At 37.3% G+C, this 13,842-nt stretch overlaps 1 protein-coding gene across 2 annotated transcripts in view; it reads right to left on the bottom strand.

The window, feature by feature from the left end:
* The window catches only part of UBR1 (ubiquitin protein ligase E3 component n-recognin 1), a 59,656-nt gene that overhangs the window by 35,901 nt on the left and 9,913 nt on the right, over positions 1-13,842 (bottom strand). For both annotated transcript variants that reach the window (XM_072429036.1, XM_072429035.1), the window contains exons 2-6: positions 8,339-8,595; positions 6,097-6,175; positions 5,857-5,958; positions 5,341-5,471; positions 2,567-2,708 (exon numbers count right to left, since the gene is read on the bottom strand). In XM_072429036.1, coding sequence (XP_072285137.1) covers positions 2,567-2,708; positions 5,341-5,471; positions 5,857-5,958; positions 6,097-6,175; positions 8,339-8,595 — 711 coding nt within the window. The remainder of the gene's footprint in view (positions 1-2,566; positions 2,709-5,340; positions 5,472-5,856; positions 5,959-6,096; positions 6,176-8,338; positions 8,596-13,842) is intronic.

The following is a 13,842-nucleotide window of genomic DNA, read 5'->3' as shown; positions in this document are numbered from 1 at the left end:
AGATCTCGTAAACCGTTGGTTGTATTAACTTGAAATTTTTAAGGTACACGTGGAGGCATAGGAAACTGAAACTGTAGGTGCAAGTGCGGGACACTTGTGGCCAAACCCTTCTAAAATGTAATTACTATGGCATTATGAGAACATAAATCTCTATCTAGCAAAAATGTGCTGCCTGCTCTGTTACACATATCTGTCTGCATCTCTAATTCAAACCCCAATTTCTCCAGCATTAAGAGGTGCAGGGAAACAAAAATATAGGTGGAAGTGGGAGATACGTGTGGCGATCACCTTTCATCACCATGGCATCTTTACAACATTAAAATAAAACTGTCCATCAAAATGCTCTTCCTTGTTACACACGACTGTAACCTTCCTGTACCTCAACCTCAATAAAATTTAGTGGGCAGAGTTCATTTTCTAATGATCCCATAGTGAAGTTTTAGGGGATGTTAAGACACAGATGTTCCCCACTTGTACCTATATTTTTAGATTCTTACACCTCCCCATTCCCCAATTCAGAATGTTAGATAAGTAGACAGGAATGTGTAACAGGGCAGGGAGTGTTTTATTTTCTAATGATGCTGTAGTAATGAGATTGTAAGGGGAGAATGTGCCCGACACTTGCACCTATATTTTTAGTTTTGTACCCCCACCTCAGAGAAATTGGTGTCCAAAGAAGAGAAGCAGACAGTAGTTTCATAGGTATAGATTTATGACAGGTAGGTATATTTTTAGGGGCCCCACCCCAATGCTCCTTGCTATGTTAGTGGCTCCGGGGTCCCCAATTTGCACTTTCAATTTAGGACCCCTAGTTGCACTTTCCTCTGAAACAGCAACCCCAAATTTCAATTTTCATAACTTTTTTTATTTGTAACCCCCATATCTTGAAATTATTTAAAGCTGAGGGGCTGAAACTATAGTAACTAGTATGTATGAGGGTGCCCTGTACACCCTGAAAATTACAGGTCATTGTCACATACATATTAGGAGATATGGAGGTTTGTACACACAGAGCTGTGAGGATGCAGAAATACATTTCCCAGGCACAGCTCGTGCTGTGAGATGGGGGCGGGGCTGCCTCCTAGTTGCACTTTCCTCTGAAACAGCAACCCCAAAGTTCAATTTTCATAACTTTTTTTATTTGTAACCCCCATATCTTGAAATTATTTAAAGCTGAGGGGCTGAAACTATAGTAACTAGCATGTATGAGGGTGCCCTGTACACCCTGAAAATTACAGGTCATTGTCACATACATATTAGGCGATATGGAGGTTTGTACACACAGAGCTGTGAGGATGCAGAAATACATTTCCCAGGCACAGCTCGTGCTGTGAGATGGGGGCGGGGCTGCCTGTGTCTCCTTCACATGAAGGCTGAGCTGTGTGCAATCCTCTGAACGGATGACACAGAGCAGCCTGAGATCTGTGCATCCGAGGATGAGAGCTGCCGAGAGCTGGGCGGGATATTCAAATCCGCTGGGCGGAGCAACCGGCTAAATACCTCTGGGGAGAACTATGCATTCTAATTAGTTGAAAAATAGACCACTGTAGGTAAAGTGAACCTGTGTTTTAATTTCTATTTTACAACAGGACTTCTGCAAACTATTTCTTTTAGTTTTACTTTTGAACATTCCAAGTAGATAAAATAAAAACATGTAAATCATTAAGTGAACAGAAAGCTGCAGCTATTGCAGACTTCCTCCTGAGAGTAGTTATTGACTGGTTGTCTCTGATTTTATTACTAAAGGACTTATTTGTAAAACATAGCAATGGGATAACAAATGAACAGTTTTTGTTCCTCATGTTATTCTGATTACCATTTTCATAACCTCACATTTTTTTTATTGGCAGTCAGTAACTGACCATGGAACCCTACTTAACCTAAATTGGTGACCAGAAGCCCCATTCACTTGAATGAAGTACTGATAACACCCTTTCCAGTCATTCATTGCCACTTTTAAAAGTGCAGTTCAGTAAGCTGCTGTGAAATTAGAAATCATGTTTGTGAAAAGTCTGTATTTTAAAAGACATGAAGCCAATGAAGCAGCAAATATGGCCTCTATACTCTAAAACTACAGGTTTCCTTTATTAATGTGAAAGTCACATATAATGGCTTTACAGTAAGCGGTATACTAATGATTAAAATAGTCTTATACTCACACTGACTTTCCAAAATCTTCCTAGCTGGGCCTGCGTATGTGCTCCAAAGTTTGTTTATATCAATAGAAATTAGCCTGGAGTACAAGCTTGTACAATACAGCTCTCTATAGCAACTAAAAGACAGAATCTGTGGGCCTGGACAGAACCATTTAGAAAAGCAGCAAGCAGCTTTATTGGTGATTTTTTTGCTTTAGTATGCACAGGTGAGTATAAGACTAACAGGAGGGCTGGAAGAATTACAATAAAACATGTAACTGCACATAGGTGGCTTCCTAAAATACAAGACTTTTTCCTTTAGAGAAACTATGATTTTGTTTTAATAATATATATTAAAGTGGTGGTATGAACATGAATAAACTTCAAAGACATGTTAACAGTAGAACAAAAAAGTATATAACCATACTGACCTCCCTTTCTGCTGCACTTGTAAGCATCTGTGATTCTTTTAAATCGCATCCCAGAGATCTCTGAAGACTGTAGATGAAGTGGTCATTGGAGTGGTGATCATCACTATATAGCACACAACAATGCTGCTTTGACTTCTTCTGGCTGTAGAAAAATGTGGTTGGTTAGAGCACTCATAAAGAATGAACACAGCAGACTAAAGTTACCATGTACTCCTTCCTCAGACAGTTTATAAATGTAAAATGATTAAGGCTCCAAAACGATAAATACTACATTTAATAAGATCCTTTTTTAGAAGATGAGAGAGAGAGAGAGAGAGAGAGAGAGAGAGAGAGAATTTACAGTTATTGCTCCAATTTTTAATCCCAATGTTTTGCAATCCTGGAATTAGGATGTGCCCTCAGTTGACATAACAGTATGTGGCCCATTGCAAACCTTTTCCATTCAATTTTCCCCACTGTTTTAGTTTTGTTTTTTTACATGCCCAGCTTACACAATTACTTTGAAACTAAAAATAAGTTTTATTTAGGGTAAGAAGATCAGAACCGGAAGTTACAATTTTTATTCTACAAATACAGCATATTTGTATACTAGTAAATACATTCACACTAGTTTGTTAAATTAACAGCACCTAAAAAATCAGAACAGAGTATCCACAAAGTAGTCTCTATTTTGCTTTACAAAAACACATGTTGGTATCTGTGGAAAATATTATAGAAGTTTAATTACCATGAATGCAAAGAAGAAAGTATGAGTTAGAAAAATACACAAAATTTCAGTGTAGCCACACTGTAGCAAGAATTGTAAGGCTTTCTGGTGCTACCACTAGGGAGCGACTTAAAACTTGATCGTTTTTAGTAAGTTAAACACAAATCATGAAATACTAAATACATAGTATTGCCGATATACAGGTGGATTTGTATAAAAAGTCTAGTCTGTGCCCTTGTGACCAGCTTCTGTCCTCCATACTTGCTCAGGTGGGAGTGACCTGATAAGAAGAAAGTCGTGGTTATTTATTCCTCGACAGGTCATGGGAAGGAAAGCAGCTGGTAATATACAAAATATATGAACATAATCATTAAATATTATGGGATATATTATCATGATCATGTTTTTTACAGTATCATTTAACAAGGACAAAGATGTTTGGCCAAAATGGTAATATCTGAATCTAGGTTAAGATCAGGGTATAATTGTTAACTCCAGATATCATAGAGTTGAGTGAACGTAAAGAAATGCCAGCTTCTCCCTGCCTGACTGTTCCCAAATAGATGGGCACTCACTAGAATAAACTTAGTCATGTGATCTTGATGTTGGAGCTGTTGTGGTTTAGGACCATTGCACACATCCAATAAAGAGAAGTACAAAGTTTTAAGTAAGCAGCAGTGTTTTGTGTCATTCTTTACCACTTCTAAACACTTGCAGCTCTATAAATACTTCCACCTTGTAACACCAACTGTAACACTTTGCAACGCAATTTTAAATGGTAGCTTGTTTTGTTTGGCCTGTTTGTTGGTAAATATCCAATGAACCTCTTATCTATGAGAAAGGGGGATGATTTTATAATAAAAGTTTTTCTTATTTGTTTTTTCAGCTTTGCTGACCTCCTCTAGGGAAACATTTGTTATACTTTAACAAGATGTATCAGAATAAAGCCTTTGATTGCAGAATTACCTAGTGTTTTTTTCTGTGAAGTTTATAGATTAAAAAAAGAATTAAAACAACTTTTAAAATACATAGTTAAGGTTATATGAAATATGGTCCACATTCACCTGTGGTGTGATCATAGTACAGGTCAACGCTGATGTAAATCTAAACTTATAAATCTGTAGAAAATTATGTTTCAGGGTCAGCAGAGGTGCACTGCACATCTAACCTGCAGGGTGTATACATTACACATTATATTTACAATACAAGATAATAAAAACTGGACCATCATACATAGCAATGTCTTAGAACTGAGAAACGATATATGTATAGATGGAGGTACTCTTCTGTGTATTTAGGTCCCGTCTTACATGGTTTTCTTTTCACATAGCAGACAGGCAAATGTTCTGGATCTAGCTTTCATATTCTACACAAAAAAATGTAATGTCTAAATGGGTAAGTTCTGCCTATCTAGTATGTAACTAAAGAGGTTGTGGGGATGCATTGTGCTATATACTAATTGTGTATGCTATAGGTTGTACAGAAAAAAGCAATTGGTCTACTTCACAAGTATTTTTATATAGTAGAACCTCAGTTATCTGGCACCCATGGGGAAGGGCCAGTGCCAGATAAGGGTAGTTTCTGGTAACTGAGGTTACTCTGAAACTGAGTTTCAGTCATTCAGCACTAGACTTGAATGGAGAGACTTGCCCCCATTCACTTCTAGTGCTGAATGGCTGAGAAAAGGAAAACCCTGATGACGTTTGAGCCATCATCAGGGTTTCCCTTTTCTCAGCCAATCATGGAGCGGAGCAATCAGCAGAGCTCTGTTCTGCTCTCCTGACAGCTCTGCTCTCCTGATTGCTCCCACAGCCCTAGCGGAGCTGTGGTATGTGTTCTGCAGAAAACATACCACAGGTCTGCTAGGGCTGCAAGAGCAAAAAGAAAGCGGAGCTGTCAGGTGCCGGTTATCTGAATTTTCTGGTTATCTGAAATCCAGATAACCAGGGTTCTACTATATTTAATTTAAATAGCACATGAGTGAGCCTTCTATAGATTTTACAGTAAGGTCTGTGGTGTTTAGAAAGGACTTTTCCACAATGTGGTATCTAACTCAGTACAGACATACCCAGTATTTAAATAACCAGGCAGACATTTCTCTTCCTCCCAGATAAGCATGTCCACAACGTACTGGATGACGACAGGGAACACTTTTCTAGTTCGCTTCAGGGTTTCTTCTGGTAATCGAAATCCAGAATCCTGAAAACAGAACAGAATATATTCTTACAATAATCATTGTAATACTGCCAAACATATTTAACCACTGGTTTATTGACATAGAAATAAGCTTTAAAGCAGAAATAAAAGTATTTTCAACCAAATTAGGTCTCATTCAAGCACTTTGGAAACAAACCTATTACAAATGGTTCAGAATACAGTCTTGCTAAAGAAAAATACTGTCTGTATCCATTTTTTGGAATCCACTGCGGGAGACAAGAATTCTCAAACCTTTAGGTTATAGTGCCATATACAGGAGGATTAGACACCGGTAAACCGTAAATTATCTCAGGGTATAATTCCTCCTACTACCAGTGTGTTTTGTAGGACTGAGAGCATATTCGTTATGCCATGCAACATGCATTACCTGATCTGAAGCCCCAGGCTCATGGATCTTGCAGTACGGACCCATTTTCCAGGCTTCTGTGTCACCACAGTCACAGAATCCTCCTCCCATTGAAGAATGCATCTGCAGGATTATACAGAATACATTATGAAAAATACTTCAAAATCAAGATGCACTGTTATTCAACTTTAACATACACGACAGCTTGGTGGTATAACTAAAATTAAAACAATTATTCTACCAACAATAAGCAGCTCATACCTTGTAACGATGATTCTTGTGAATGCTGTTTTGGAAACAGTTCATGCAAAGGACACAGGTCGGATCTATTGCACAGTCCCTGCAATAAAGACACATGCCTCCTTAGCACTGTTAAATTTTTACATCAACAGCTAAACACTTCTTTCGAGAAGAAAAGTTATGAAAGTCACATTAAACAATCTTTCTAGACGGAGGAATTTGTATAATGTCATTAAACCTCAACAATAATATTTAGACTGCATTCCCTGGTGGAAATAAATTATTGCTTTTGAAACACATAGAAGATGCATGAAAAACAATGGAAGATGCATGCAATAGGGAAAAAAAAAACAGCAAATGCACATAATCAGATTCCCTAGGAACAGTCATGAGTTTTGGAGATTTGTTCCTGGAACTGTCCTACATCACTTTTATTGTTGCATTAACCACCCAGGCGGTTAGCCCAACCTTGGTACGGGGTAAGTAAACTTGCTACTATCGTTTACCCCGAACCAAGGTCGGGGTAGCTAAAAATATAAACAAGCGTGACATTGCAATCCAATTGTCATACAACATTGTTCGACAATCGGATTACAACTGAAAAAAAAATACTTACCTTGTCCCCGCAGCTCCTCCGGACACTTCTGTCCTCTTCTGTCTTCTCCTGGCGTGTGCAGTGTTGATCTCCGGAGTTTCCCGGTGACAACGCTGCATGCGTCGGTGGGGGCGGGAAATTCAAATAACTTTGCATTGAACTCAATACAAAAAAGAAATCTTTATATATTATATATATAATTGTATTATATATATATTATATATATATTATATAAGCTACTATACAGTTACATTACATTATACACTATTTTTTTTTTTTTTTTTTAAAGTTTTTTTTTTATGTTTTATAAATAAATATATTTATTATTAAATTTATAAAATTTTGGACATTTCGGTGAGTTATGTGGTAATTCGGTGAATTATAAGTAATTATTGAGTAATTCCGTGAATTATAGCCTACAATCTAAAATAAATTTCCATGCAAAAAATTTAACACCTTTTGCATGGAAGTACAGAAAGAATTAGAACACCCGGCGTTCGCGTACGGGTCCCCTGGCGATTTCTGATGATGTCAGTGCATGCGCTCGTCGACGGGGTCGTAGCAGGAATTTCAAATATATTCCATTGGATTCAATATAAAGTCCTGTATCCAATCCAATACAAAATAATACAAAATATATTTATGTGGTTTTGTCTATAGGTATGTGACATTGGACTCTGTTTTAAAATTTACCACACTAGGGAAGTGTTTTAGAAAAATATATTACTATACAATACACCGGAATTATCGCATTTTCAGTATTTTTTATTTATTTATGTATTCTTGTTTAAGCTGATTTTTGTGTTTTTTATTTAATTTTATTAAAAGTATTTTTTTTTTTTTTTACATGGTTGTGTGTTTCAAACTTTTTTTATATTCATGATATCTACTAGACCCTTGTTTGGACATATTTCTGTAAGTTACAGGTCTACAATTTAAAAAAAAAAAAAAATTTCATGAAAAACATTGTACCGCTTTTGGTACAGAAACCTAGACATCAGTGAAACGGCCTGGTGGTTAATTCTCCGACATTTATTTTATTTTCTAATTTTTAGAAATCTAATTTTTTTCTAAGCTTTGTCTAAAAATAATTTTTTATGGTGTGCTTTTAATATATAAATAGTACTCCAAATCCAGTTTAGATACCACTTACTTGCTGTGTCATAGTCTTCTTGTACACTAAGGCTGATTTACTAAGAGCTGAGAATGTTCACACAATATAAATATGTGAACATTCACTTCAGTTATCTCATAGGGCCTGATTTATTAAAGCGCTCTAAGACTGGGGAGGATACACTTTCATCAGTGAACCTGGGTAATCCCACAAACATGGAATAGATCTGGTCCAGGAATAAAAACATTTGCTAACAAACAGCAAATGACTATATAAAAAAATTCATTCCAAGTTTGCTGGATCACCCAGGTTTACTGATGAAAGTGTATCCTCTCCAGCCGTGGAGAGCTTTAATAAATCAGGCCCAAAGTGTAAGGCAAATCCCTGTTCATCTATTTCAGTTGAACTTTAATGGATCAGAACTAAATCTTTGCACAGCTAATTGTGTAATCAGTATCAGTTATGGTATCATGCATATATTGCTATTAGATTAGCCCTGTAGTTAAGTGTCCTTGGACTATATCATTTGTTGACAACTAACAGGCGGCGATTACCTGCAGGAATAGGTGGTCTCCCCTCCTCTAAATACTTGACCACAGAGAGGGGGAGCCTCGCTCTGACGTAACTTCTCCATGAAAACATTGGGGTCCTCTCCGAATAGGTACCACTCCAGGGGGGTGAAGATACTGGTCTGTGCCAATGTTTCTTGCCTGTCCACTTGTGGCTGAAGAAAGTTTGTGTATATATGAGGGACACATTTGGCCAAATGCTGATAAAAAGCAGAGCCAAAATCCAATGAACCATCCAGGCGCTAAAATTAGAAAAACAAAACATTTAATTAAATATACGAATATGGTTACATACAGTTGTCTGATAAATAACTGAAGGAAGAATTCCTGGCATTTAATCTCTGTGCACCAAACTCACCCTCCTCTCCTATCAAGTGTATTTCTAAGTTGAGAAATGCTGTTAACATATAAACATAAGGACTAGCAAAACAGCTGTATTTTTTTTTTATTCACCCGCACTTTTACTTTTTTTCTGTGTAAAAGGAGACCAATTATTGCAACAATATTGTGATGATTCATTTTATTTAATTTACTTGTATTTATATTGTGCAGACTTATAACACAGAGCTTTACAAAGTCCACTGTCACATCACTAGCTAGCAGAAAGGTTAGCATGCTTTCCTTGCAGCTCTGGCTTTAAATGCCACAAATGATTCCAAAAATATAAAATTTTCCCTTTGGTCAGCCTCTCCCAGTTTCGTTTCTGTTGAACCATAATAAAGAATCGGGGATTTAGGATACCTAAATGTAGAAAACATTTCAAGAATTTATATGAATACATAACACACAACTTCCTGTTAGTTCTCATTTTAAAAAAAAGCCTCTCTCCTTAGATCATTTATTTCAATAGGAATCTTTCCATAAGAATTTGTTTGCATTTAAATTGTATTATTATGGTATGCATGTTATTTACCTGTAAAAGCCTGCTGGGTGCTACCTTCCTGAATGCAATGTCAGCAGATTAATAAGACTCAGAGCTGTCATTCAGGTGACACGCTATAGCAGCCTTTCTCAACTTTTTTAACATCGGGGAATCCTTGAAATAACTTTCAGGTCTTCAGGAAACCCCCTCTATAATTAGTATATGTCCACAGCTCACAGTACATTAGTGTGGTGGTCAGTAGATAGAATGCCTCTTACGCTGATGGCCAGTGGGAAGAATGTTACCCTTACGGATAGACAAAAAGATCATTGGTGTCACATAAACTGATCCGAGAGGCACAAACTGCTCATTGCTCAAGGAATCCCTTGCAACCTCTGGAGGAACATTAGGGTTTCACAAAACCCTGGTTGAGAAATGTTGCCCTATAGTATTTTGTGTTCCTCCCTGGAAGCTACTCTTAAAGTTATGTGAAGAGGTGAATGGAAGGGCTGGGCCAGCACAGACAGTAATCAGACACTCCCAGAAAAGGACAGGGCTAGGACGTGAAAAAGCAAAGCAGGCAGTCCCATTAAAAAAAAACTCTTCCTGAAAAAGTTAAATGTGTTTGCAAGTTAAAAGACACATTGCAAGTATAAATAAGATTGTTAATGAAAAAGAAAAATGCAGAATCCATTGCAGATAAACAGGATTCCATTCAAGGGAGTTTTCTATTTTACCTACAGATCTAGCTAATTAAATCCTGGGATTGTAATAACAAAAATACAGAAGTTGCACGTTGCGTAAGACCTGTTATTTATATACCGTAATCACTCCATGTATCAGAGTCTTCCTCAATCATATCAGTTTTTCCTGCCTGATGTGGGGTAGGAAGCTCAAACAGAGCACTAACTCTGCTCGCTTACATTTCCTTATAGATTAGCAGCAGAAATCCCAATTGTGACCTTTGTCTTCACACATCAACAAGTCAGTATTAATCTGATTTTTATTTGTTTAGGTATAGAGGAGTGTTAGGCTACGTACACACATGCAATAATTGTCGTAGGAAACGAATGACTAACAACCGATTGTCTGACAACTGTTAACAAAAAAAGTGAACAACGACTGACCAACGACGCAGATGAAATGAGGAATGTCGCTGGAAACGAATGACTGTCCCGGCAGATCTGATTGGGCGACGATAGTTCGCTATCTATTGTGTGCACGGTTGTTCAGTGATCATTGTGTGATACACTTTCTCCGGTACACATCACTTCCTGCATCGTTCAAACGATCGTATCTAGTATGTGTACATTATTGGTGGATTATTTGAATGATCGTATCGTTTCAGCATGTACAGAACTGCGCACAATACGATCATTCAAAATAATCGTTGATTGGTCATTAACTGTTTGTTTTCTATTATTATTGCATGTGTTAGCAGAAATCCCCAATTGTGACCTTTGTCTTCACACGTCAACATTAATCTTATTTTTATTTGTTTAGGTATAGAGGAGTGTTAGTGTTATTTTCAGTATATAAACGTATATATCCTGTTGGTAAATGAAAGGTCTGCTTATATTGTTCAGGCCCATCCCCTGGATAAAATCACTGGCAGATAAAAGATCCTGTTGAGGAGAAATTTTGATTAATACTTTACCCTTTGTACTACTCATTGAAAGTGAGGGAAATACAGAACAACCCAAACTTTGGAAGCTTTGTATAAGACTGAATGGATTTTTTCCCTAATTCCCTAGCAATCTTCTGGGAAGAACGATGACATCCTGCACAATGATGCAGAAGATGGAGTATAAATGTAACCATTTTTTCTACATGTATATTTTGCACCAACTATCTGCTACAAAGGAAATGAACCCTGACATTAAGCATTGCATTTTACTGAAAGGTCCAATTTAACACTAATTACCATTCAGATTTATTCACTTGGTAGTTTTTTTGAAAATGTGGGCTTTTTGAAAGTGATTCAGAACAACTCTGTAAAGTCTGGAATTTCCCTATATTGTTTATTTTCAATAAAAGGAAAAGTTTAACTTTCAACACTCTAATTTAATCCATGTGAAAATATAAAATGATTGTAATAGCAAACTGAAAGAACAAATGCCAGAGTTTAGGGCTAGGAAACAGCTGAGTGGTTGCTATGGGTTACATAACCTGGCCTCGTCTGTTTTTGCAAACACAAGAGACGTGCTACTCATGATGCCTTTGTTATTGGCTCAGGAATAGTTTCTTTCCTGGGCTCTACAACTTCTATTTGCCATCTGACGTTTCCACAATAAAAGAATAAAAGTAAATGAAACCTGCGTTGGAGAATGCCCTGCTAGACCACAAGCACGATCTGCTTTTAATGAGTTCCTCTGTAAAGTTCTGTGGAAGTTAGTCATGTCTGAGTATATTCCAGTATAGAGCGTGAGAACGCATGTTTTTTTGGAGTACAGCCAAGAGACACAGGACGCACAATATAAGCTTTCCCTACAAAAAATATTGTGTACAATACATAAACCTCTAAAATTACAGAAGCATGGAAGGAAGCATGGTGAATAAACATAAAATATATACAATTTGAATACCTCAAGTCCCCCCCCCCCCATGGGCCTGATTTAATTATATATAATTATATATATTTATTTAAGTTCTCCAAGGCTTGAGAGGATACACCTTCCTCAGTGAAGCTGGGTGATCCAGCAAACCTGGAATAGATTTTTCAGTCATTTGCGATTTATTAGCAAATGTTTTCAGTCCTGGATCTGATCTATTCCAGGTTTGCTAGATCCCATAGCTTTACTGATGAAAGTGTATCCTCTGCAGCCTTGGAGAGCTTTAGAAAATCAGGCCCTATCTGTCTGAATACCATTCTTTAGATGTGGCTGCATTTCTTGTACTTTTCCAAGCTTTCTTTTATTGTACCTTGCAATTCTGCCAGTAGCATAGTGTCCTGAGGTGACAACATTTACTCAGTGTATTATTACTTTAGAGGTTTAGCACTGACACCCTAAGACAAAAATTGGCACAAGAGCAAGCGGTGCGTAGTTGTACAGACTACAAAAGAACAAAGCTAACTGAATAATCAGCAGAGGAAAGGAGAACGGGAAGTTATCAGCTCAAATTAAAAAAAAATACTTTCATTTGTATGTTTGTTCCATTTTCCAGATTTGGACTTCAAGAGCCACCATCTTTTATCAAGTGGTTTGTAGTTCATGAAAGACAGCTGGGAAAGCAGATAAAATTGTTGAAAGCAAAACTAAAAAAAATTACGATCAGACAGGTGGGTATTGCAGAAAGTGTCAGGCAATGTCCCTCCTGCAATAATTCCGCCTACCTGCCTGAATTCTCAAGGATTCTCATGAATGGGGAAGAGAAGAAAAAAAGAAGATGGTGGCACCCTGCGAGGGAACAGGGGCAGGAACAGGGACAGTGGAGCAGGTTTAGCTCCTCTTTACTGTAATTTCCTTAACCAAAAAAAAAATGCCCCCACTATACACAAAGTTTTAACTTGGCAGATTCCTATATCCATAACACTATTAGGCATGCAACAACAGAAAAAATAATATACATTGGTGCAAGAACAGAGCTACAAATAAAGCTGGTCTTGGCATTTGGGCAAACTACAAATGGAAAAGGTCAGGTCAGCCTTTCAACCCAAACACTACCAGCATACAGATTTACCATCTTCTCTAATCTATCCATTATATTCGACCCGAATATGGCTGTTCGAATTTGGATAGACCCGACCTGAAAAACACGGGATTCGATGGCATAAATTTGTGCATAAAAAAATGTGTTAAAAAAAAATTTCATGGTAAAGTAATTTATTGAATGTGTGTGATTTGTGTAACTAACTTTTATTTTTTTACAGGTTATCCCACAAGGTTATCCTGCACAGCCGTGGGAATCCTCCTGTCAGTGTGGGGTCCCAGGGCACTAGAGGTTAAATTGGGACAAGTTTACCCATTCAAAACCTCTAGTGCTCTCTGATTGGCTGAGGAAAGCTTTCCTCAGGCAATCAGGGGGCACTATCCCTATTCCTGGATAGAGTTTCTCTATTTAGGAACACCGGACTCCTGTGTTCTTGGATAGAGAAACTATATCCAAGAACACAAACAACTAGTAAAGGGCTGCAAGAGCAATCAGGGGAGCGGAGCTGTCAGCTCTGCTCCCCTGATTGCTCCCGCAGTTTTCCACAGTCCGGAAAAATAACCCAAATTTTCCCACCATTGACTTTAATGGTGTTTGAATTCGGCATTCGATCACCCAAACAATAACCCCTCATTCGATCGAATAGCTGTCAAATCGAATAGTGAGATATTCGACCAACACTAGATATAATTAATAACCATCATTTACAAATCACTAATGGCCTTACAAATACTCTGCACATGTTTATCTTCAATGAGCAGATAACTCTACAATCATTTTATAACATAGAAAATGAAAGTTTTTTTTGTAAATACATTTGTTCACTTGCTGTAAATGACTTTTTCTTTTAATACAGGTAAATGTTACCAACTTAAGCTAAGCTCCCAAATAATGTTTTTTAAATAAAATAAAACAGAAATAGGGACACTGAATGGGTGTTATGGCCTCTACACAACCCTAAATGTATAAAATTGTA

The sequence above is a fragment of the Pyxicephalus adspersus genome, chromosome 12 (genome assembly GCF_032062135.1).
Source record: "Pyxicephalus adspersus chromosome 12, UCB_Pads_2.0, whole genome shotgun sequence".
NCBI lineage: Eukaryota > Metazoa > Chordata > Amphibia > Anura > Pyxicephalidae > Pyxicephalus > Pyxicephalus adspersus.
Note: the sequence above shows the minus strand (reverse complement) of the source record. Positions and strands in the feature narration are given on the sequence as shown.